At 53.1% G+C, this 25,559-nt stretch overlaps 4 protein-coding genes across 4 annotated transcripts; all 4 read left to right on the forward strand.

Annotated features, from left to right (window-relative positions):
* Window positions 1-11,814: 11,814 nt before the first annotated feature.
* PpBr36_11306 (uncharacterized protein) lies at window positions 11,815-12,989 on the forward strand (the record flags this gene model as incomplete). The annotated part of the gene is made up of 3 exons (XM_029898408.1): window positions 11,815-11,888; window positions 12,122-12,632; window positions 12,744-12,989. The coding sequence occupies 3 exons, from the start codon at window positions 11,815-11,817 to the stop codon at window positions 12,987-12,989; spliced, it is 831 nt and encodes a 276-aa protein (XP_029743422.1).
* Window positions 12,990-15,509: 2,520 nt separating this feature from the next.
* On the forward strand, window positions 15,510-16,721 carry PpBr36_11307 (uncharacterized protein; the record flags this gene model as incomplete). Its single annotated transcript, XM_029898409.1, has 2 exons — window positions 15,510-16,460; window positions 16,680-16,721. 2 exons carry the CDS (start codon window positions 15,510-15,512, stop codon window positions 16,719-16,721), a joined length of 993 nt encoding a protein of 330 aa, XP_029743421.1.
* A 2,358-nt stretch (window positions 16,722-19,079) lies between these two features.
* PpBr36_11308 (uncharacterized protein) lies at window positions 19,080-20,426 on the forward strand (the record flags this gene model as incomplete). The annotated part of the gene is made up of 2 exons (XM_029898410.1): window positions 19,080-19,768; window positions 19,853-20,426. 2 exons carry the CDS (start codon window positions 19,080-19,082, stop codon window positions 20,424-20,426), a joined length of 1,263 nt encoding a protein of 420 aa, XP_029743438.1.
* A 2,083-nt stretch (window positions 20,427-22,509) lies between these two features.
* Window positions 22,510-25,108, forward strand: PpBr36_11309 (uncharacterized protein; the record flags this gene model as incomplete). Its single annotated transcript, XM_029898411.1, has 2 exons — window positions 22,510-23,081; window positions 23,152-25,108. The coding sequence occupies 2 exons, from the start codon at window positions 22,510-22,512 to the stop codon at window positions 25,106-25,108; spliced, it is 2,529 nt and encodes an 842-aa protein (XP_029743428.1).
* Between the last annotated feature and the right edge of the window lie 451 nt (window positions 25,109-25,559).

Consider the following 25,559-nt stretch of genomic DNA (forward strand, 5'->3'; position numbering starts at 1 on the left):
ACGCAGCCCAGCCATATCCAGGGCCACAGGCGGCAAGCGACGTTCCGGCTACCGTGCGGAACTGCCGAGGATTTCCGGCCACCCCTTCTTCACCGTCGCAGCAACAAAGGACCGGCCAACCCCATTGCTGGCTCCGCCGGCGACAAAAACCACCCGCGACAGCATTTCCTCAACGTTGTGCTGATGTGTATGGCGTTGCAAGGGATATACACGTGATTTGGGCGCTTAATCAGCGATCAGCTCACGATAAAATCTCTGCGGTTCACGTTAGGCCAGATAGCACTTGCTTCCCTAATATATGGCTTTCCTAGCATTTAACGATTTACGTGCGCAATATACGAGGCCTTGGAGCTTCTACTCCTTCGACGCCTACCAGGAGCCGTAGCTTCAGCCTTACGGTGGTTCGAGCGGCCAGGGACCGAAGACCTCTTTTGCTTCCAATTTTACCAGCAATGTGGACGCGGCCTCGTCGGCAATAATACAATTCCTTCCCCCCTTGGCAGTAATTTTGTTGCCTTTGTGTCGTCGCAAAAATAGCGCCAGCATTGTGCCATTATTTCCATGTTTTTACAGGTGGTACTGCTAATTATTATATCTATTATATAATTTAGGCACCTAATTAGTGTTCAGCTTAGGACAAAATTTATGCGAATGTTCGTCGACGGTTGTTTGAAAAGGCGAGCGCGCCGCCTGGTGAAATGGATCTAATGTAGCGATTTGACCGACGCACTTCTGACTGCATTTGCGTGTGCGCAACACCTTGGGCTGGCCAAAAATACTGGGGACTTTCCGCCGCCGAAAACGCCCCTGCTCAGCCTCGTGCGGGCTGCGGAGTTAAAACCCACTTTATCGAGCAGGAATTGGATAAGGCCGGTCCGTCAGCCGTGCTTGATCCATTTCACCAGGCGCCCTCACCTTTTCAAACAACCATCGTATTTTTAATATTATATTGCGCACATACGTAAATATATTGATTGCCACGCACGGTTTTGAGCGCAAGCTTACAAAAACCCCGTTTTGTTTCCTTTTTTTTCTATCTTCTTTTTTGTTTCGCTGCGCCAAGGGCCGACCGCCCCTTTTCGAATGCGGAACTTGGTTTGGCCTTTTGTTCTTCTCCAATGTGCCGACCCTTGCGCGAGGAAACCTAACAAAGAAAATCCTTCATACGAGCGAGAAAAAACCTGCCTCTCCCCAAATATGGCCACTCCCTACAGGGCTTTTTTTTAAAATAAGCATGAGAGGGGTGAATTTAATTGGTAAAAACAAAAGATTACGACAAAACATCTGAATGTACAATCAGTTTGCGCTGGGGCTGCAGGTCTGCTTGCGACCTATATATTACTCGGACCTGTTGGTGGAAAACTGTATAGTAGACAGCGTTGAAAAGCGAGCTGATTACAGTATTAGTCTGGTGTTTGAACGGGGAATTGGGGTTGGTCAGCTTATGAATATAATGGTTGTAACAGCTAAAGCTTCTGGTAGGCGATATTGCTAGGATAACGGTTAAATTTGCAAATGTTAAATGACCAGGCTTGAACATGTCCGGTATCAGCTTGCATTCTCAATGGGGTAGGCGTCGGTACTTGTTATTTGGGCCATTATAGCACGTACGTATGCATATATGTATGTGTAATATATATAGTATTTAACCCATGTAGTGTTTGTTACTTTTGTGTTTGGATATGTCATTTGGTCGATTGAAATAGGGGCGGGGTAGTTGAGAATTGGAACCTTTTGCTGGCTTTTGTTTAACAGGTTTCGAGTAAGGAGCCCCTTTTTGGATTTATCCAACGTAGAGGCAAGGATGGTTTGTAATGGTGAATACTTTGTTCCAAAGGGAAGATGGGATTCTAAAGCGCTTTTCTGCATCGTTTCGTCTCTTATCGTGGATCGACCTTCCCGAGTTTCTGTAATCCGTGTCTGTAAAGCCACCACCCGCCGAATTGCGAGCGCTGGAGTGCCAGGACCGACGCCGAAGGAGAGTCTCTCGTCAAAAGTTGGAGCAACGTTTGTCTAATATCATGCATATGGCGACCGAAAAGGAAGCCCAACGTTTGAAGTCCAACCAATGTCTCTTATTCACTTGCCAAGCATCCTCCACATTCATGGGTCAGACCCACCTTTGTTAGCGATTCACACCCAAACACACCAATAAGCTTAACAGCTGAAGAATTTTCGCCCTCCGGGCGCCGGTCGTCATGGCCTCACCAGAGGTCTCAAACCGCCGCGCGCGCCCGCAGAGCACGCCGCAGGCTTTTCCGCAGGGCCAGGCCGAGTCGGAACACGTATCTCTCGACACGCGCACCGCTAACGCGCCTGAGCCGGCCGGCCGCGGAAGGTACTCCAGCCTCCCGGCCCTGGCCATCAAAACACTGCAACAGGAGCTGGAAAACGTGGAAACAGTCGGCAGCTGGCTCGAAGAGGTTTTTGCAGCCAAGCTCGAAAGCTTACAGGCCCCGGAGGACGCCGCGCTTAGGAGAATTGTTCTCGAACTTGACGATGTGATCAGCGGCTGGTTCCTCAGTCGCACCCTCCCTGAAAAAGAGCGTTCGCGCTCTCCGTCGCGTTCGCCGACCAGTTCCAGCGAAAGGCGCAGCATCTTAATTACAAGGACGGGCACGGCGTCGTCGGCCTCTAAAGGCAAAGGCACGCCCATTAACAAATCGGTCACATGGGCCGAGCGAGCCGCCACGCCACCAGCGGCGGCCCCAATGCGAATTTTAACCCCGGCCACGCGCTCGTACCCGATACGTACGACGCCCGGCAATGCACCTGACAGCTCCGCAGCTCCCTCCCAATCGGGCCGGGACCGCCCCCAAGCCCCGAAACGTTTGACAGAACAGCCGGCCAACCGCATCCTGATCCGCGTAAATGACAAATTGCGGATGGTGACGAGGGAGCCATACGCGGTAACCACCAAATTGGCCGAATTGGTCTCGGTGCCACACAGTGAAATCCCAAACGCCAAACGTACCCCCACGGGCTGGGGTGTTACGGTGGCCTCTGAGGAAACACGGCAAAAACTCCTCAACCCCAACGCAGTCAAGGCCATTATGGACGCATTGGACGCGCGGGAAGTCACTGTCCCGACAACCTGGCACACATACGCCGTCTCTGGAGTGCCCCGAACGCTCAATTGCCTGGACGGAAGAAAGGACGTACATGATGTAATCCAGGAGGAGATTACCGTGGCAGCAGGCCAGCAGCCAGTCAACTGGCACATTTCCAGGCATGGATACGACCCGCATACGGCTGAGGGCACGTGGATAGTGTCTTTCCTTCAACCCGTAAAGCCTTTTCAGCTTTTTGGGGTGTCGGGGCGTGCGCGGAAGGTTGAAAAGTCACGCAAAATTACACACCACCACGATGGCTGCCAGGGATATTGCGAAATACGTCGCTGCGTACGGCAAGCGCGTTGCGGCATATGTGGTGAAGCAAAACATGCGACAGAGGAAGAGCCGTGCAAGGCAGCCCCCAAATGCGTTAACTGCCACGGCCATTTCCCATCCGGACATGAGAACTGCCCTGCCCGACCTTTGGTGGTAAATGGGAAGCTTGAACGACCTTCACAGCGTAAACTAAAGGGGATCCGCAGAATCGGACGTGCCAACCGTGCCGCGATTATCAACGACCGGGCTGAGGCGGCCCGCCGAAAGCCAGCACCTGCAATCCCGGTCCTAAGCACCTCATCGCAGCATTCGCAAACCTCGAGCTCCCGATCGAGCATTTCAAACAAAAGAGCGCGGCCATGCGAGGCGGCAGGGGCGGACATCCGCAACTTCCTGCAGGCTGAACAGGAACGCGTGCAAGACGAAATCGTTTGGGCAGCCGAAATAGAGGAGGACGCAGCGGCTGCCGAACCTTGCCCCGCTGATGTGATAGACTTGGAAGCAACCCATCGATTGATATGACGAAATATTCGCTCGGCAACATGCAGCGGGAACGCCTCGACGTAGTTTGGGCCAACGTAGGCAAAAGGATGGGTGTGCATCTGAGCCTGTTGGAGTTATGCCACCAGAGAGAAGTGGACCTGGTTAACGTCCAAGAGCCATGGTGCGGGCTAAAGACGACTACACAAACGCACCCGGGCTATGATGTCTTTGCGCCAGTGGACGAATGGCACGCGAGCACTTACGAAGCCATGACTGGGCTCCGGCCCCGGGTGCTCACCTACGTCAAGAAGGGGGCAGCCCTAGGGGCCGCACAACGACGGTTACCGCAGGGCCAAAATACGCGGGACGTACTTTGGCTCGAAATTAACGGAATATTGTTTATTAACGTATATAGGGCTCCGGGTACTGAGGCCGCGCTGGAAATGGTATGCAATACCGTGCCAAATGGACCCACGGTGATAGGCGGCGATTTTAACGTAGCGGCTGCTGCATACCAGCCAGGCCGCACAGACGCACGCGGAGGGGATCAACTGACGGCATGGGCGCAAGCCCAGGGCATGCATTTTACAGGAAATATCGGCGTGCCCACCCACCGCGACGGGGGTTTACTGGATATGGTTTTTTCCAACCTCCCCAGCACGGTAACTGTGGTTGACAGCAGTCTTTACACAGGCTCCGACCACGAATCTCTTTATACCACGCTGCGGACGCGCGGCGTCCCCCGCCCGGAGGCGGTCAACGTCTCAGTTAGGGACGACCGGCTACCAAAGTTCGCGGAGCTACTTGCTTTTGGCATGCAAGATATGCCGGACCCGGGATCCGCGGCCGATGGCTACGCATTGGACGCGTGGGTAGCTGAATTTACAACTTTATGGGAGCAAGTGACGTGGGTCGTGGGTACGCCGGCGGGAAAAAGGGGCAGCTCGGCTCCCTGGTGGACCGAAAACTGCCAACGGCTTTGGGCCGAATTTCAGCGGGTTAAGCGGAGCGCTGTAAATAGGGCAAACGCCTCTGCCGAGGAGAAAGCTTACACGAAAGGGGTGCGGGCCGCGAAGCGGGAGTACTGGAGGCACCGGATCGACCAACTGCGCGACGATAAGGATTTGTGGAACATGGTGGGCTGGCTGGGAGCCGGACCACGCCTCCGGTCCCCGCCGCTGGTTATTAACGGCGAGCAAGTGAGCGAGCCTTTAGCAAAAGCGGAAGCACTGCAACGGGAGGTGCTTGGCCGATTTTCGGCGGAGGATGACCTGCAGGGAGACCCCTTGGAGGCCTGGTCGCCGGACGAGGCTAAAATCCCTTGGGACACCCAGGTTAGTGCGGAAGAGGCGGAGCGCTCCTGCATTGGGGTTACGAGCACGTCCCCGGGCATCGACGGAATGACCGTCCGGCTACTAAAAGCCGGATGGGCTTCGTTGGCCGAGCCGGTGCGCAGGCTCTACCAACGTTGCCTGGAACTCGGACATTTCCCAGCGCCTTGGAAGAAGGCCGAAGTCGCGATGCTACCGAAAACGGGGAAGAAAGACCGGAGCAGCGTTCGATCCTGGCGGCCTATAGCCCTCCTCTCCTGCATCGGAAAAGGCCTCGAGAGGCTCGTTGCACGCCGGATAGCTTGGGCCATACACGACAACGGGCTCCTTAGCTGCACCCACGGCGGTGCCCTACCCAAACGATCGGCGACGGATCTGGTTTGTGCCCTCGCCCACGATATCGAGCAGGCTTTAGCTCGCGGGGAGGAAGTCACCCTTGTCGCATGCGACGTCCAAGGCGCCTTCGACGCCCTCCTCCATGGGCGATTGATACGGAAAATGCGGAGCCTCGGGTTTAGTAAAATGCTCCTTAGGTTCGTGATTAACTTTTTAAGCGGCCGCCAGGCCCGAGTCCGGCTGGAGGGTACGACCACGGGCTTTAGGCGGCTTGGGTGCGGCACCCCGCAAGGGTCTCCCCTTTCCCCGATCCTATATATGCTATATCTGGCGTACCTCGTCAAAAACGGTGCGAAGTGGCGGCTGGCATACGCAGACGACGTGCTTACATGGAAATCGTCACCCTCGTTGGAGGAGAACGTACGTTGGCTGGAAGATAAACTCCGGGATATGCACGAAATTGCGGCGGAAGAGAAAATCCATTTTGCAGCGGAAAAGACAGAGGTGATCCATATCACTAAGAAAAGGCACGGTCGCAACCCGGAAATCCGGATTAATGGTAGAACGGTTACCCCGGTCCAACTACCGGGCGGTCGACGCGGACAAAGCGCCTCCGGGGCCGAGCGTTACCCGGGCATGCGTTGGCTTGGCTTTTGGTTCAGCCGACGGCTAGACGGGCGCCGCCACGTGGCCGAAAGGGCTGCCAAAGCAATGGCGGTCGCTGCTCACCTCAAAAGCTTTGGGGCAGTAAGATACGGACCGCCTGCGGCTGCACTTCGCAAGGCAGCGGTGGCATGCGTGGGTTCCTCGGCCACCTACGCAGCCGAGGCATGGTACAACCCAGCGCACAAGCAAAGAGGACTCCTCAAAGCACTGAACAAACCGCTGGTTTTAGCGGCACGGGCAATCCTCCCGGCGTATAAAACCACCCCCTCGTCCACTGTTCTCAGGGACGCAGGACTACCCTCGGCCCGCGTCGCGCTGGCCTACACCCGCCTGAAATACGGCGCCCGACTAAGGCTCGCGGACAAGGGGCACCCCCTTGTCAGCCGCCTGCGTGAAACACCTCGTGCCCGCAACTCGGGCCATTCGGCCACGACCCTGCAAACGGCTGCACAACTTCTCCCGCGGATCCGGAGACTAGAGTTGCGCGCACCTCGCAATGCCCCGGATTCTCGCACTGACCCCACCGGAGGAGTCCCGAAAGAGGAAGCGGCCCGCCGCTTTATCGAATGGCTGGACATGGTATCACCTGACGATATCGTGGTATATACGGATGGTTCGGAAAAACACGAAAACAACTGCGTCCAAATAGGGTACGGATGGGCCGCTTTTAGGGCGGGCCTGGAATTTGCCGCAGGCTCCGCATCTATTACGCCGGAAAGCCACGTTTTCGACGCCGAGGCGATTGGCGCCCTAAAAGGGCTACAGGCGGCAGCCAAGGCCCAGCCAGGCGCCCGGATCTGGATTTGTGTGGACAGCACCTCGGTTATTTGGGGTCTTAGAGGCGACGCGCCGCGTTCGTCCCAATGGGCCTTTCTGGAGTTCCATGACCTTGTCGATCTACTCCGAAAACAAGGTACCGAGGTTCGGGTCCGTTGGTGCCCTGGGCACCAGGGAATCCCGGGAAACGACCGGGCTGACGAGCTGGCCAAGGCCGGCTCCGCCGGACCGCCGGACCCAGACCCGAGGGCTCAGCAAACCACGTATAGCGGTGCCGGCACGGTCCTCAGAGCCATTCTTTCGAATATAGAGAAGGACTGGTGGCGTAAAGAACTCTGTGAACGGTCCCCCGCATATAGGGAATGGAAATTCCAATACACACCGAGAAAGGAGCCCGAGGAACTGCGTTTGCCAAGACCCCTACTGGGCCATTATTTGGCCATGAGGACCGGCCACGGCAATTTCAAAGCCTACCATGACCGTTTCAACCACCAGGATGCAAACACCTCGTGTGCCTGGTGCTGGAAGCGGACCTCCCCTGAGCACCCGGTGCACTGCCGCTATTCGCGGGCGGTGTGGAGAAACTGGCCGTGGCCTGATAACGACCGGCCGGCCGGGCCGCCAAATCGCGCCCAACGCTGGAAATTCTTCCAGACAAGCTTCGGGCAACCGAAAAGCTTTGAGGCGTTTTCGATAGCCACCAACTACTTCAGCGCCCGCCCCAGAGCGGCCCGCCAGCGCCCCGCGCGCCACGAACGCACTTTACGCCTAGGGACACCGATCGTAAACGACTCGAACTCTGACGAGGAATAAACTTACTGCCTTTTCACCCACACTTCACGGCACAAGCCGTCAGACGAACCCTCCGTGCACCTTAGGCACGGGGTCGCGTCAGTGAACTAACCCCCTAAGCAGGACCGGGCCCGAACCCGGTCAGGCACGATCCGCCTCTGCCCTCCTTGTTTTCCCCCTGTGTAAATAAAGAAGATAGAACGCGCGCCGAGATACCCCTCGGGAGGTTGCTAACGGCCGGCTAACAAGCCGGGCCGAGCCCGGCGTTAACTAATACTACTACTACTACTACTACTACTCTTATTCACTTGCATTCAATGGGGATATAACTACCAAAGGAGTACCCTCCTTTTCCTTTTCCGAAATTCTGTCATCATAAACGTCTCTTGGCAAAAAGACCTACGTGAACCTATTAAAAGCGTTTTCTTTAGGAGATTAATTTTATCGCTAATCTCCTGGGCGGTTTTGCATTTTATATCACCGCGTCGATCTAATTTGCGCGCGTTTTTGTGGAAAAGAGTTTGTTGCAGCCGGTAATGCTCCATCGACAATTTCATGCTTGTGCCCGGATGGATAGCAACTGCCCTATTATATTGCTGTAAATGGGTAACCGTTGTTTTCCTAATTTTGTCAGCCTCCCCATCCAGCTGGTCGAGATATTTGTCGAACCATTCAGGTGCTGGATCCTTGTGGAAAAAGAAGGTTTCGTACAATGCGGCTGCGCCAATGGTTTGCCACAATTTGTGTTTGCACTCTGGTGCAGGCGTGGCAAATCAGGCGAACAAAACCAAAGGGGCGAGGGCTTTTGGAGGTCTTAAAGCTTGGGTTTGCAGCAGAGCTTCCATCCGAAAAGAAAGCCGTCAAACGAATGGATATATGTATAATTCCACAAATGTTCGATGTACATGGGCACAATTTTGTGTATGTGCTGTTGGAGCGGCATTCCCTTGGCTGATATATTATAAACCGCAAAAGTTTTTTAAAACTGTATTGCTGCGCCACGGTACTTTGATAGAGAGCATGGCTCCAAATTAGCGTGTGTAAATTCGAACCTGGCTGCCGCAAATTGGATGAATCTTTCCAATGCATGTAGCTGCTGGTGGTTGGAAATGTCTAAAGCACGTCCATATCCTTTTTGGTCGAGGAGCCCAGACGGAAGCTGCGTTACGCCCGACTGGATTCGAGATAAAAAGGACTATATTTCCAACTCAGCAGTTTGCGCGCTTTTAATCCATGGCGTCCATGGACCAGCACTCGTTGCATTTCTTCCACATTTCCCCCCTCGTATCCTTGAGATTGCGCAGGAGCCGTTGCCGTCTCGTCGGCCATGCGGCCCAATTCCGAATCCAAACGACTTTGACTTTTGGTGGGGTTTGTTGGGTCGGGGGCTTTCGATTCGCTTCCAAGCGCTGGGTGGGCGACGTAGTTTTGGAAAAAAGGGGTAGCTCATCCGTTACACACCACCGAAAGGAACTTGATTGGACTTGCCAGTACCTGGGTGTTGGTCGCCTATATAGTAGCGCACCTGGAATTCTAACCTGGTTGTTTTACCCTTTTCCAAACTGCAACAACGGACGATATCTGGCAGAGGCAGGTTCAAGATGGCGGATATGATTGATGAATCGCCGGATCAAACGATTCAACGCGCCATGGCCAAAATAGCGGCCAAAAAAGTCGGCTCTTTACTTTTTCCTTTTTCCCTTTTTCTTTTTTTGCGACAACTAAAATTCTGCTAACGCCAAAAGCAAAAGGAAAACCTCCCGTTCGACTACAACTAACCTAGCCAAAGGGTTAATTGTCCATTCTCCACCTGGGGTCCATACCAACAGCAACGACAAGGCTAAAATTGCGCCTCTGCCAGTTTTCAAGCCTGAGCCCGAGACCAAGCACCGCTTTTGGGGGCCATACCTACAAGCCCCATGGGACGCATTATGGTGCATTTTTCCTTGGTCGCCCGTTGTCTTTGTCGCCTCGCCGTTTCAACCGGCTGCCTTGTTTTGTTTTGCGTCGTGGCCTATACGCTCGCCGCTTGCGCTTTGTCGCGGTTCTCCAACCGCTCCACCAACTTGGTCTTGGACACTTGGTTCGCATCTCTGACAGGGCCTCTCATTACCAGTCCGCCATTGGACCGTCCATTTCCGGCGTGGTCGCTACATGCTACAACCAACTGCTCACCCAAGAGGACTCTGACCGGCGCTTGCCCCCGGAACGATGGTGGGTAATGGACGTTGAATGACTGGGTGATGGGGCGCGGACCGAGCTACCTCGCCGCGTGTGTCGTCTTGGATTTTGAGCGAAGTGAAAGATGTACAAAAACGCATTAGGGAGGGCGATCTGAAAGATAGAAACCATGGTTTCGAAGCTTGACGTGTAATTTAACGTTAGGCACCCAAACAGCCATCGCCACCGACCATTTGGTCCGGGATAGCAACGGCGTCAACCCCAAAGAGTTGCCGGACTTGCTGGCCATGGAACGCTTATTCGCGCGCCGTTGGCATTACTCCCGCTTACGATTTTTACAGCAGCATTGAACAACGGTTGAGGGTTATTGACAAAAATATTCGGCGATTAAGAAACAGATCCTGATTTTGGCAGATACGAATAGGGTCAAAAACAGGTCAACCGACCGCGAGGGTTTCAACGCTACCAACGCAGAAATAGCCCAGGTTGGGAACGCCGTTTTGGCAGCCTTGTATGGCATTATTCTGGCTGTGATTGAAAGTCAGGGATGGGCGAGTTGGGCTTGAATTTTCTTTTGGGTTTCCTTTGTTTTTCTTTTCTTTATAGAAAGCAGTTTTGTTATGTGTACCTTGGATGCGACGATCAAATCCATCCACCAAGTCGGCCCGTCTCTCCTTGAACATTTTCGTGACCGAACTGTTTTGTAGACCCGACTTTTTCCGCTTATCCTCGTATAGGTAGAATTTCTAGAAAGTGCCACGGGCAGGCCCGTTGCAATTTATTTCTGTTCCTATTTAAATGTTGATTCGACGACACACGCAGCCTCCAAATGCTTCAAAATCCCAACAAATTACCGGGAAAGGAATGGACGGTAAGAGTTTATTTGGATTTGTGGCACCCAAAATGGCACCTGGAATTTGGCTGTAATAATAGCAGCCGTCGCGGGTTTGCGTGCAATGACGTCGACTTGCCTCCAACAACATCCACCGGAGACGTATTAGGTAAAGGCACGCGGTATAAATTCCGCCGCACAGGGAGGAAATGGAAAACAGAAAGCAATGTGAGAGATAAAAAGGATGTATGCCGCGTGGTCATGGACCGGCCTACGGCAACCGGCTCTGCCTGGCTCGGGTGTCCAGGTGGTACCAGTAGCCACACTGCGAATTATTGCACAAACCCCATATTAACAAAGTCATTGTTTTCTTGCATGTCCTGGTCATTTACGGCAAAAAAAAAAGAAAAACAAGGATCGGTGCAACCTGCTAATATACGTGCATTTGTTTTTTCCGTCATGTACCGTCCATTGATGATTGACAATGTACAATGTATCGCTAGATGCCTGTGGATTTCTTGACCAAGTTTACTACGACACCAACCAGCAAGTGCGTCCAATGCAACCCAAACTACACCAGCCCACCGGCGCGCCTTATCCAACGGAAACATTCTCGTCGACGGCATACACCAGACCTCATTCGCAGCATTAGCCGCAGCAGTCTCGGATTTATCGGCAGGAGCAGGCCCGGCGGGTTCAAAAGCTGCACCACCGAGAGCAGTGTCAGCAGGCGCACCATCATGTATATACAAATACGTGATGCTTTAATCGTTAGCCCCCTAGGCCGGGCTAGCCGTGCCATTTTCGCGCGATTGGACAGAATAAACTTGTCGGCTTATTTCTCATAAATCTCGGCCCGGATTAATCCATTTTGTTGACGAAAGAACAAAAGCAGAATTACACAATAGCAAAACGCATTTTTCTCTTCTCTCCCTTGGGTCTACATTTTGCGTCTCCAATGCTGGGCAACAGTCTCCAGCGCACGCAAATCTTAGTTACGAACCACGGCGCCACCCCGGTTTCCACCATGAACCGGACCGAGACCCAGCCCTTGACAGACTCGGAGCCTGTTGCAACACTCGTTGAGCGCTGGAGCCTTTCGTAAGTCGTGCTTGCAAGGCTTATGTTCTCAAACCTGACTCTGAAACCGAGTTTTCTTGTTTTTATCATCAGGATGACATCTGCAACTAGCAGGCAAAAAACGAAAATGGACTTGTTGAGATGCGATACGACAAAGGCGTTAAGGAGGCGCGGACGCATCCAGGCTAACGGGCAACAACTTTACAAAAGCCATTGTGGTTCCAAACGAGAATGTCATCGATCACTGTTTGAAGGCGGTCGCAACCTCCTCGTTACCAAAACCGGACCAAGGACGACAGGGAGCTGTTGGAGGATTTGATCGAGCTGGCCGAGGAAGCGGATGAAGCAGAGAAAGGCAAAGAGCGGGTGCGAGAAACAGTGCATCAAGTTCAAAAGCATCAAAACGCAACATCCAAGCGGGCGCAACAAACATGGCAATTCGCAATGCAAACCAAGCCAACGACATATATGTACAGGTATGCCACAATATCATTCGGCTTGCACCCTTCCAAGATGTGCAAAGTAATTATCGCAGCGACCACGAACCAATGGTTTGGATCCTCTCACGCCATGGCCTCACACCAACTGCTGGCCCTGTTTTTATGCCGTCGATACGAATTGTTCCGCCTTGGAGACGACAGCCCTCCCGCCTTCCGCCCCACCGCCATCCCAGGCTGCGTGCCAGTGCAACGCTTTGTCCGCGACGGTCAGTTTGGGCTGTCCATAAAATTGATTTTCGGGCTGCTTCTGGAGACTATAAAAGATGTTAGACTTTCTCTGCAAGCCATTGTCTCCATGCTTTGCCGACACGCACTTCTTTTGTTCCATTCCAGTCTTTGTTCCAAGGTTAGAGCAACTTGTTATGTCGTCTTTCAGGCCGAGTCAGCAATAGACACGCCCTTGGCTTCCTTGGACAGACCGGATCCCGCAACACCACGGGGCGGCCGTTTCACCAAGCCAACAGCATGGCCTACAGCATTAGCAGCAGCCGCAGCAGCAGCAGCTGGGGGCTCGCGGTTCCGGTGGCCGCCCGCCGTGCGCATGTATGCTTCTTACACCCAGGAAAGCATCATGGGCACATGGCCCACCCCGAGCGCCGTCGAGAGTATCTGGAGTTTATAAAGGCGCAAAGGCGTGACGAACTCGAGTCGAAGCGCAGATAAAACGGGACCCGACAAAATCGATATCCCAACTGCCCACGGTAAGCCAGCTCCCCTCCCTCGCCAGTCATTTCTCTACTTCGGGATGCACTCGGTCAACACTGTCAAGTATCAGTCTGTACTGCTCCGCGGATAAATTCATCATCTTCCCTGCTACGGCCACACATTTGCCCATTGCTTCTTGCTCTCGTGCCGACGGTTCGCCGTCGCGGTAAAACTGCAGTCTCCTTTTCATATTTTGGAATTGACCGGGTGTTGGGAGGATACAGCTGCTGGCTAGCTCCTCCGCCCGGCCGAGCACCGTGCTGACGAATTGTCTCAGCCCCTCCAGGCCGTGTTCGTCAAGGTTCAAAACTTGAAGATCCAACGGCCTCGAAACCGCCAATTGATCTTGTTTCAATTCGTCAACCTCGATGGAAAGAAGTGTGTTTCCCGACCAAGATGGACCTTTTCCCGTGCGCAGCGCATGTGGGATTCCTGCAAGCCCGACATGAGAGTTTCCATCCGTTGGACCAAATCGCCGCAAGAATGGCTATCCTTTTGCTTAGTTTGTGAAGAAGCGACCTTTGTCGCGTCATTTTCGTATGCTTCATTAATCCGCATAACTGCGACCAATTGTTCTTGCCCTTCGGGGCCGTTTGGCCCGTTGCGATTGTTTACATCGTTTCGAGACAAGGACTCCATTCCAGCCCCTAAAACTGTTTTGATCCGCTTAATGTAATCCACGTGAGGAGGACAGAACGAAAAAAAAACAAAGTCATCTTTCCACATACTTGTTCAGGCATCTCCCATTTGCTCCAATATTTGCATCGGCCCACACTGCCTCAGCCCACCTCGGCCTCGTGCGGGCTGGGTTTTTATCTGCGCAGTGCAAACATTGTCCGTCTTGTAACCCGTTCACGTCGATATTCAAACCACGGCGCGCGCCAACCAAGACCTTTTTGGCGTATTGTTCGTTCCTAAAACGCCAGCGTCTCTCCAAAGTCGAACCTCGCCCGTTTCCTTCATGGTAGCAATGGTACATACTGACGTATTGACGAGCTTGTCGACTCGTGTCATCCTCGGTGCTTTCCATCAACCTCGACATTTTTATGGCGTCAAACGGCCCCGGCCGACCTTGAACAGCCAGGGCTGGTTTGCGTGGGTGCGTGCGCGCATGTGCCCAAAACAAGAAGCAAACAACCGGATTCGTTCAGGGTTTGTAAAGCATCGAGGCCACGGGTCACAACGGGCTGCTGCATATATGTGTTATTCCAGCTGGGGCAGAAATGCGATCCCGCAACGCGACGCAAGCTGTGCGATTTCGTCGACGGGGTTACTTTGGGTTTGGCTTCCCGGACCCCCTCAGACACCTGTATATTGTAGTGGATGGTCGATAAATTGCGGGTCCCAAATTGACGAAATGCGTTGGCCTTGGATACACCACCGCCGACAACAAATCGGAGGCATAAGCGCTGACTAGTCGCCTTGTATTGTTGCACCCAGCAGGCTTGCAAACGCTCACCATCGGCGCCTTGGGGTCAGATGTTCCTATCCCGCTCCCGGCTCAGCGTGCGTCGTGAGGGTAACAGTACATGGCATGCGCGGTGGCATAAATTAGTGGACAGGCACCTGCGGTGACAAGTCCGCACCGTTTTGTTTTTGCGTGCTAACCACCTTTCCTATCAGGAAGACCTGTGGTGGAATGACACTTGGCAAAAGCTCGATTCGAAATGGTTTGCAAGGGATATATACACGCAATCTAAACGCTTCGTCGGCGCTCAGCTCAGGAAATTCTCTGCGAAGGCTCGTTACGCCAGAATTGTACGTTCATTTAGTCTCAGTGCTCAGACTAGACCCCCCTGTTTCGCAGGGTGGCCCGCGCTCTCCACTCGGGATGGACCTTCAGGTACATTGCTGAACTACGATTGAGCCACAGGTTCAATTGTGGAACTTTGGGTGGATGAGCTTTGAAACTGACGTTCCTGTGCGCAACGAGTAACGAGTGCGCAACGAGTAACGAGTGCGCAACAATAGTCGCTCCGGACCCACTTCCCCGAGCAAAAGCTCGATAAAGTGGGGACGAGACGTGGCGCGACACTGATTCATGTGGCGCAAAGGCGGTGGGAGCCACATGCATTTGATGTGGTTCCCCGCACCTCCGATTTCAGTTGAGGCCGGTAACTTGTCTGGCAAGTACCCCCCGGTCTTCCATCCCCCACCTTCAATTTACTTCGCTTGTACCCGTCTTGGCTCCGCTCACAACTTCGATTCCCTGTCGACTTTCACCATTGTGACGCAACTAACCACAAAAACGAGAAACGGCTGTTCGCGATTCACCTCAAATGCACCGAGTACAGGCGGCGACAGCGAAAACAGCGCAATTCTAGCGCATCGGTAGGCGGCTGTTAGCCAAATTCCCTAGTACACATAGAATTTCAACCGTCCAAAGCAATGCATGCTAACCAATGCTTGTGACTATTCAGCGCTACCGACAATCGCCATGGAGGAAGCGGCCTTTCACAACACATACCCGCTTCACGCCGAAGCCTCAGTCGAGATAGCCGAGCATTATTATGCAACGCACATCACCGGCGGTCGTTTCGGCAACTACAACTCAACACAAACCCACCAGCAAATGGCCCTGCTCGAACGCCTCGCTTCATCTCACTCGACCATCATCAGGGAATTGAACCGGAAATATGGCATCACCAAACAGGCCTACACCTATGCCGACAATGTCATGGCTATAACCCAAAATCTCGGCAAGTTTTGGAGGGACGGCTCTCCGGTACCTTATGTTTCGTCCAGCAGCATTTCCAACTTGCGAAAAATAGCCAAGATCGTCAAAGACAACTTCGGTGCGATAGATTTTGCCCACTTTGTCGAAACACGCTGGGACCCAGTCGGCGAGAGCTCGGACTTGCTCACAGGTTTCTGCTTTCGATTTTTTCACGACATTGCCAGCGGCCTCGACAACTATGCCGAGTCCCGTACCAGGAAAGCCTTGAAAAAGCTCAGGGCTTTTATCGCAGCTCCGCCCTCAATACACCTTCCCTCTCCTCCTCCCACTGACATTGCGTCGTCGGCCTCCCCAAACTCTACCACACTGGCCGAAACGAAACATCAGCCGCCTCCCTCGACTGTTCGAACTGCAATTCCAACGTACATCGGCGACAGCCACCCAACCAACCTCTTAGATCACCAAAAGACAATGCCGCCGCCCCCCTCCGCTCTCAACACAAACTTGTCAACCACCAGCCGCCCTTTAAACACCTTTGACTCGCCGCCCTGCACGCCGAGCCACAATGCAAGCTTTTCAACGGATATCAGTCGCGGATTCAGCGCTGGTAGCTTTTCAAGTGTGCGCTCGTGGGGTCGCAATACAAGTTTTGCCACTACTGTGGCGGATACCGACTGTTCCGACTTGCCCAACAGTCCACCGGATCTAACAGTGAGCCGCTTTTCCAACTGCCATCTAAATCACGCAATCTGCTGACAAAACTTTGCCATAGTGTGGAAACCAACTCGCATTCTCGGACGCCTTCGTTGGCGACGATAACGACAGTGACATATCCCCCCTTGACGGAAACCTTTCGCCTGTCCATTCTATACAAGACGAAACCCTCCTACGCGACCAGGAACCCGTGCAAAGGGTTCTTCTGCCCAACAGTCCACGCGGTTGCGCAACCTTGCGCTCGAACCAGGTACCTAGGATTGAAGACGCAATCCCAGGGACGCTGGCCGCTAGCCAAGACCCCATGCCGTATCTGAATTCAACGGATATCAGGCCCGTTGTTGAAACAGGGCAAAACATGCAAACAATCCAAGCTGAAGCCAGCTTGGTCAATTGCACAGGTCTCCGGTCTGATAAGCAAGTGCAAACTGTCCAGGATACTCAAACTGAAGCCAGCTTGTTCAACGATACATGTATTGAACCTGATACGCAAGTGCAGTGTAATGATGCGAATGAGCTTGCGGGTAAAGAAGACCAACTGTCAGCCCAGGGCCAACCGTGTTTGGAGCAGACGCGGTTGCGTCAACGTCCTAGTCAACCCACTCGTCGGGGACGTTGTGCGCCCCGGCCGCCTCTCGTTCGGCCCCGAAGTCGAGCTACCTATACTGAAAAAAGACTGAAGACAGTGCTGCAGCAGTGCATCGACAGCCCATATGGCCGTGCCCGAGGTTCACTTGGCAGTGCTCAAGCCTCCCAGATGCAGGCTGATCTTGTTCGTCTTGTTCATCGTTACCTTAACCCAGGCTCTGATCAGGCCGTAGGCGGTAGTAGCCCTGAAGACGACGATGACTATGATGACACAACTAAAGACGGTACGTACAGACCATCACGGAACGCGACATCAGGACCCTCGAGTCAGACCCGGCGCAAAAATCCACCACGACATTCTCGCCTTGAATCCTCGACAACCTCAACAACCCAAAGCCCTGCCCCTAGGTCTTTACGCAAAAGGCCACGGGAGCATTAGGATCTCGTCATACAGGTTCGCGGCCACAAGGAGTAAACGGCTGTAGGGTTTGTTTCTGTCAACCCGTATCTAACATGATTGATTTTCTCCCCGGTGGCTGTTGTGCTTTGGTATTAAATCGGCACATCGCCGTATCCCTTACAGAATGGGAAGGGTAAATGTACATTTGTATAAGTAACAGTGGATGAAGGCCTAGAGGACGATGAAGAATACAAAGGAGCCATCGGATGGCCACCGGTTGGCCGCGCGCTGATATGTAACCGCGCGCTGATACAAAAAAAAAGTATATTTGTAAATGGCATATTTTCGCTGCTATATACCTCGCTCAGTGAAGCCACTTTGAGGCACAGAACTTGAGAAACCTGAGGGTATGTTTTACTGTTTTACGCTGTAGCTTTACTGTCAATCTGCTTCCCGTAGCGTACCCAGCTGCCCCGACTAGAACTAGGTCTAGTCTAGTCTTCAATTCTGGACCACGATAGTGACCGAAGCACGATCGAACTACTTCACCCTGCGCAGCTAGCCTGATGGCCTGCCGTCATGAATATCCACATTCTAGCTGGCCAGACCTCCTCAAGCTTGCAAATGTGATGCTCTGCAATCCGACACGTATGCCGCCGTACCGAAATCCAAAACCAATGCTTGTAGCAATATATGCGTAAGATGAGAACCAGGAGGCTGAAGAGAATAAGTGCAAAGCACCCCCAAACCGAAATTCGGGCTTATAATTACAAGCAAAGGCATTTACGACGGGGGATAATAACATCTATGCGGAGTAAATATACAAAGATGCACAAGGATATTTTACAAGGAATAGAGTAGCACTACAACAACGTAGCAGGAAGCGATGGCGACGCCACGTCTGTAGCCTTGAACGGTTTTTTCATTCGCAGGCCGCATCTATAGGCTCGGACATGGCCATCGAGCTCCCCAGGACCTTGTTTTTAAATTTTATTTTCTTTCGGAAGGGGTCCAAAATCAGGGGCATGTTTCCGCTGCTGCTATAAACCTCCTCCAAAAGCCCTGTACCTTTTTCAGGTGCTGTCGGAAAACCTGAACATGTGTGTCGCAGCGGGCAGCGGGTCGGCAGCAGCGGTCTCTATCACCTACAGTCTGCCTGGATTGAGAACCTCGTCATGCTTCCGAATGCGATTCGCATGGGCAGACCACAGCAAGACTTCAGAATCCGCCAAAAGCACGCGGGGTACTGGCTACAAATCTAGAGCTCGACTGGAACATCAACCACAGCGACTATAAAAAATTATTCGAGCGATTTGGGCCCCTTGGGCTGCGCGCAAACCGAACATGTAACTTGGTACTGTCTTGCAAAGTAGAATTCATTTTGTTGCAGCAGCATGTGCGGGGCCTTTGATGGGTTTTGGCCGCTGCCCCACGTATTCGGCATCATTGGCCCGTGCACCACATGCTACTAATTCTCCACTTGCTGTGCATTTGTAACCACAGCAACGCCAGCAACCACTCGCAGTGGCAATAAACCAAAACCCACGTTTCTGTGACCTTGAATCATTCAACACCATCGATTTGTCTTCTGCCACAAAACCACAAGAACGCATCCCAGACGGACGACTATGAACGATCGCGACCTTTTGTCCTGGCTCGCTGCGATTCCATCCCACCGCCTTGCGCCGCTGCCCGACAAACGCAAACGCAAACGCGCCGCCGCTCCCCCGACGCCGCCGCCCGACAGTTCCAGTTCCAGCACCAATTCCACCCATATGACGAGTACGCCCGCCAAGCGCCCCGCCATCCACGGTGACGGCGACCTCGACCAGACCCCGAGACCTGCACGATCCCGGCCGGCCGAGGAATCTCTGGCTTCGACACCCTCCAAGAGAAGCAGGACGAGCCAGACCAGTTTCGCGTCCGGGAGCAAGAGGATAAGGGAGGCGGAATCCAGTGGGGATTTGTGCTCCCAGTCCTTTTCCAGGGACGACACGGACGCCCTCCCAGAGGCTCTGCGCACTTTGCAGACCGATTTGGAGGGCGCCTGCGTCGGAGCCCCCATCATCTCCTCGTCTCGGAAACACGAGATTTCGGCTGCTGGCGTGCTTGGCAAGAGCATTAGGGACTTTCATTTCCTCCCTCCAGATTCGGGACAAGTCGAGTCGCCGACTTTCCGAGATGTTTGCAAATACCAAAAAAGGGCTGCGATGTACAACGACGACAGGTTCGAGGAAGCGGCCTGGTCTGCGTGTATTATTATACCTTTGCTTGAACTGGCAATTTCGGATATTAAAGAGTTGGCTATAATCCCTTGGTTAGTTTTGTCATATATTTACTCCCCCCGTCTACCATTAAAAAGGCTATTGCATCAGACTAATTCTCCTTCCGCGACTGGTAGCACCACGGCAAAAGTGGCAGACAAGGACTTGCTACCGCGGGGCTATTCCAATTGCAAAATGGTGGACATCTGCCTCGCCCTCGAGCCTTCACACGTGCCCGAAACTCTCAGCGCGGTACGGCGGGTACAGCATCTTGCGCCTTCAAAAACCATCAACCACACAGACTACCACCCTCTGTCATACCGCCCAATCGGCCTGAGCATCGAGGTTAAACGCCCGAGCGGCAGTACGGTGGAAGCAGTGGAGCAGCTGGCAGTGTGGCAATACGCACAGTGGAAGATGCTAGAGATTTTGGCCATGAATCCGGACGACAACCAGCCTTTAGCACTGGAAGGACTTGAGTTTCTCCCAGGAATCAGCATTGTCGGCCACGAATGGTCTTTTTCGGCCACCATCCGCCGCCCGGATGGCAGCGTTGTTCAATGGAAAGGGGGCAAACTCGGCGATACAACAACCGCCCACGGGATTTACAGCATTGTTTGGGGGCTACGTCGTATCGCCAAGTATCTCACCGAGACCTACTGGCCGTGGTACGAAAAAGAGATACTACGCATGGTTCATATAAATGTATGACCCAGGAGGCAATAATCCTGTCCCTAATTCCCCGACGAAATGTACAATTGCGAGCACAAGCGATTTCCCTCAACCAACTTTCCAAGCAAGCAACCCTCGACAAGGACACACCGCAGCTTCGAAATATTAGAGCACCAACGCGTTGCCAAGACTTTCCGCATATTTGTCCATTCGATTCGATTTACCGCCGCCCCTGGCAGCTCAACTTGGGAGGATGTGTCTAATGTGCCAGCCACACTCGATGGTGACATGGTACACAAGTTTCTCGATGGGGGTTTACAGACGCCTGGCGAACGCGCATAGTCCGCGGATGCCCCGTTGCCCAGGCGGCGTCCGACCAACCCAGGAAGAACAGCCAAACCCGTAAGCGTTACCAATCTACCGATCACGTTCTCTGCCAACCCAAGAGCAAGATTCAGTCCCAGCTGCTACAAACTCGGTTGGATTTGTGGCCGGCGTTTCGGATTGCGACTTTTCTGCGCTGCGGGCAGCTGTGTCTCGTCAGCAAACATGGCTGACTGGATTATCGCATCGTTGCTACAGCCCCTTGCGTTGGCCTTTGGTGTAGTGATCTTAGAAACCACCGGACCCGGGTCTGGTGGTTCGCTGTCAAAGTATCCGCGGAAACGCCAAAAGCAAGGTGCCATGGTCCCCATCTACTTAAACAATAACGGGGTCCTTACCACGATCTTGGCATCACACCGTCAAATCGTTATCTGGGATTTATTTTGGTCAAACGGGTTAGACGAGCCAGTCAAATACTGTGGGTTGTCCCAAGAGTACCCGGGTTTGAACTGGCTTGGCGTTCCTTGATGTTGTGTTGTTTGTTTTTTTTACTCAGATACCCCCCTTGCAAAACTTTGTCTACTTCAAACGCAAGACTTTGCAGGTCCTATAGCCGCCCGTAGACAGCAAATTGCTATAATGCCTTAGCCAGGATGGACCTAAAGTTGACTAAATGCTGTCAAGATAGTATAGCGGATCAATTTGGGCGCCATGTTATTGCTTACACCTGCATAAATGCTCTGGCTTTGTGGTGCTTTAATATACCGTCCATTTCGCCGGAATTTTCACCATGTAGTCGAGGCGGCATTGAAGAAAAGTGACCACCCAGACTCGAGAGTTGACATTTCACGACCTCGTGACTTCCGTGACCTGGAATGCGACTGAACACTAATAGCAACGCCTGGCCAGGTGATCGGATATGCTGTTGATTCCGTGAAAATTTTCCATTTCGTAGGGCAGGGGATTTTACATGGCGGTTTCAAAGTGACGGCGTTGACCGACTTGTCTTGCTTTGGGCAAAAATAACAGGAAACACGAAGGCCGCGGGCAGTTTAATCAGAATTAAAATCAAACGCACCCATCCCACTTAATTATAACGGAGCTAGCTAGCCAAAGCCTGGTGCCAACGTTGAAAAGTGGGCCCAGTTACGTATATGTCCCCTACATTAGAAATTTGGTCAGCCACCTTCGAAATGCACCTTCCTTCCGAATGCATCCCCTCATTTGGGAAGCAATTGAGCACCCTCGTGCCAGTACTGCAAATTATAAACCTCGCACGAATGAAAGGTGCTGGACAAAAATTAAAAAAATTTGTACCGACCGGAAAATCCTGCTGCTGCTACCCAACAGATCATTCGAGCCAAAAGTCAAACCGATTAATCGATCCAAAAAATTGTCTAGCACGATTGTCTTTGCATTATTTTCTGACCACAACGGACCCATTGTTGCGCCTACCGACGGTTGGCTGCGTCACGTGCTTCGAATCTGCAAACAAACTTTTGTCCGTGAAACTGTATCACGTGGTACATCGGCTGCGCCTACCTTTTGTTTGTAAACTTATATTACGTGGGGCATCGGGTGCGCCTACTTTTCTTGCGAACCTTAGTGTCGCGACGTTCTTTCCTCAAACAAACGTGAGCCACATTGCGGTCCTCATCATATTGTACCTTTACGTGCTTGAAGATTCTTCTCCCACGCAATCCATGCGCTCACATAGCAACATGCACCAATCGCCATTCCAACTATCGCGCTCCCTGCCGCACCACGTTGCCTATTTGCCATAACATATGCCGATGTGATGGACCCCCGTGCCCGCGCTCTCGCGCGCTTGGAAAAGGTTGCTGGCATCATTTTGAAAGATGACTTTCACAAACAACTTAACGCTGCCTGGATCGACTTGGAAGAGGCCTTCAATCAGACAGGCGACATAGCCGCGCGCACCTTGGACAAGCCGCCGTCCCAACAGGCCTTCTTCTCGAGTTGGAACCGCATCGATTTTATCCTCTGGGTTTTTGACAATGCCCCGCTCAGTACCATCTTCAGCGCCCTGGCTGTAAATCAAGCCACCCTCTTCGAGTCGGCCAACCCACGCGTGCGATCCCGCATCGAAACGACATCCAAAGCTTTGGGCACCACCGCCCATGCCCTAGTCGCCCTTTTCCATCCCAGCGATGCGCTTTTCGTAAACCCGACGGCGATCGAAGCCATACGCGAAGCCGTCGACTGCCACCCTAAAGACCAGCCTCCCCTCACTCTACAACGCATCGCCGCTGCTCTGCAAACCATATACGTCCAAGAAGCATCCTTGTCTCCGTCTCGCCGACGTCGCAAGCTGCTCACCTTCCTCCGCCCTGCGTTGCAAAAACTCAAGTCAGTTTCTCCCCTGTTTCCCATTCGAGAAACAGCTTTGGTTACTGATCCAACCATGCGTGTTGCCCAGTCCCGGACTTTGGACGAGCGGCGACGACAAACCACCGAGTCGGACGGACGATTTACGAGGACGAGGACGAGGTGGTAGCCCACGCATCACCCCTGGACACAAGGCGGATTCCGAACGAGCTTCACGCAGCCCAGGCATACACGAAAACAGTGCACAAGGGCTGGAATTCGGCCGCCAAGATTCAAGCACCCAAGACATTGCCGAAACAGAACTAGGAAGAAGGGCAGATGCGCGAGAAGTCGAAGAAGCTGCGGATTCTTTGATACTGTTTTCAAACAGCCCAGAGCTGGGAACGGGAAAGGGAGCCGATTTTGGATTTGATGGAAGCCCCGTGTCTGACGGCGCCTCCTCGCCACCAGCCGCATTGAGCCCCATACGTTCACATGTATCCGACGAGATTGAGTTCATGGTTCGCGACGATAGCGACAGCGATACGGACAATAGTGCCGGCAGCTCACAACATTCCAAATCAGACCACAAGCGCCCACAAATGCAGGCGATGCAAATCGACGGGGCGAAGCGACGCAGACTGGATGCCGGCAAAAATGACAGGTTGCCTGACTGGTCCCAATACGACCTTGATCGCTTACTTCCAGGGAGATGGCTCAATGACAACATCATCAACACTCTTTCTGCGTATTGGGCAACTGGCTCGAAAGTGGGTATTCTTCCCAGCTGGCAGCCTCGATCCCGAACCGAAAAAGCCCGGCTGAACCTTCAGACGGCGTACATTTTCGGCTCGGATCTCATCCTCCTACCCATTTGCCAAGATAGCCATTGGCTTCTGGCCTGCTGGACGCGCGCCTCCCGCGAGCTCAAGTTTTATGACTCGGCTGTCACCTTGGGTCGGGTAGACCGTTGCGTGGAAAAAACCAAAAGCTTTTTCGACTGGCTGGACCCTCCACCGCCTTTGGATTGTCCCAAAACACAAGCCCATCCGGACATCCAAGTTGTGCGTGGAAAGTGCCCTCAACAAAGTAACAGCAACGATTGTGGTGCTATTATGCTCCACATCATCTACTGTCTGGTTCAAAACCTACCCATACCCAACAGTCTTTCGGAGGACCAAGTTCGGAATTTCCGCAGCGAGTATCACCAGCGGCTTGTTAGTCTCGTCTCCCGTCGGGACGGAATGAAAAAGCAAGGAGAGACACCACCTGGCGACCTGCAGCAAAAAGAGGAACATGAAGATTTTGGACCAGATTATGCGCCAACAGATGGGTCGGGCGAAGGACATGACATGCAATCACTAGAGTACCATGAGCTTGGAGCACACGGCCGCGGACAAGGGCTAGAGGAAGTGCTAGAAAGTGAGACCGACGCTCTAACCACATCAAACACTCGGTTTGCTTTGGACCGCATCGGCATGCTTGCTGGACGGTTTCGGCATTACGACGACCTCACAAAACTGTACGGGCCCGGCAAAGATAACGACATATACCGAATCCCCCTCATGCAACTTCGAGAACTGGAATTTGTCCAGGCAAAAGTCGACATAAGCAACCAGGCTGCACGGCATTTCGAAGTACTGCATCGCGAGGCCGTCGAGCATGCGAAAAGTGCCGTCCGCAAAGCCGCCGCACGCCAGCGTCAAAGAGAAGCCGATGCCGAGGAGTGTCGACTGTTGAATGCCTTCCTGGCCCATCGTCTGCGCCGCGCCGCCGAAAAAGTCGACGGCGCCGATCAGCAGCCACTGATTGACGACACTCCCGTCTCGATCGCCCTCGGGTTGACTCAGGAGGCCGCCCTCAAAGCCCAGCAGTTGCAAGAAAATGTGGAAATCCGTGGCGACAAGGACTGTGTGAACGCGTACCGACGCAGTCTTGTGCTTGGTCTTGTGTGGGCCAAAACAGCAGCCCAGTTTGAGCAGAACAAGGCCGAGCTGGGTAGGATAAAATGCGGATTGGGCTTTATGGATGGGAAAAGGAACGATAGTCGCAAAATAACCACTGCATAAATAAAGCATGATGACGATATAAACAGCAGCCTCGATTCGCAATTGAGGCTGGTCAATTGATCTCCGTCCGTCCGCACATCCGCACATCCATACATCCCAACCCTTGAAGCTTTGCCTTGGTGCCAATCCTAGCACACACTGCCGCCATTCAACTACAAGGGCAAACAGACGGCACAGGTCTTGCTACCAGCGGCTTGCTAAACTCCCATCCACAAACGTCAAGATCAAAGCAGCGGCAGTCCCGTCCATGGAATTGAAGAAGCCGATGGAGTAGAGCATTCCGGGCACATACTATAGGCGTTAGGGTACGAGTAGCTGCCTTGCAACCCAGACCATTTTCTAGGAACACGGCGGCGGTTTGTGAGATTTTTCCTGTCGATTAGTGCAAGACTGCAAAGGCCCGCAGCTATTGGGGCGACGAACTCGGCGCGGGACTGGTCGCCTTAAAGCG

Source organism: Pyricularia pennisetigena (assembly GCF_004337985.1).
Source record: "Pyricularia pennisetigena strain Br36 chromosome Unknown Pyricularia_pennisetigena_Br36_Scf_14, whole genome shotgun sequence".
Classification (NCBI taxonomy): Eukaryota; Fungi; Ascomycota; class Sordariomycetes; order Magnaporthales; family Pyriculariaceae; genus Pyricularia; species Pyricularia pennisetigena.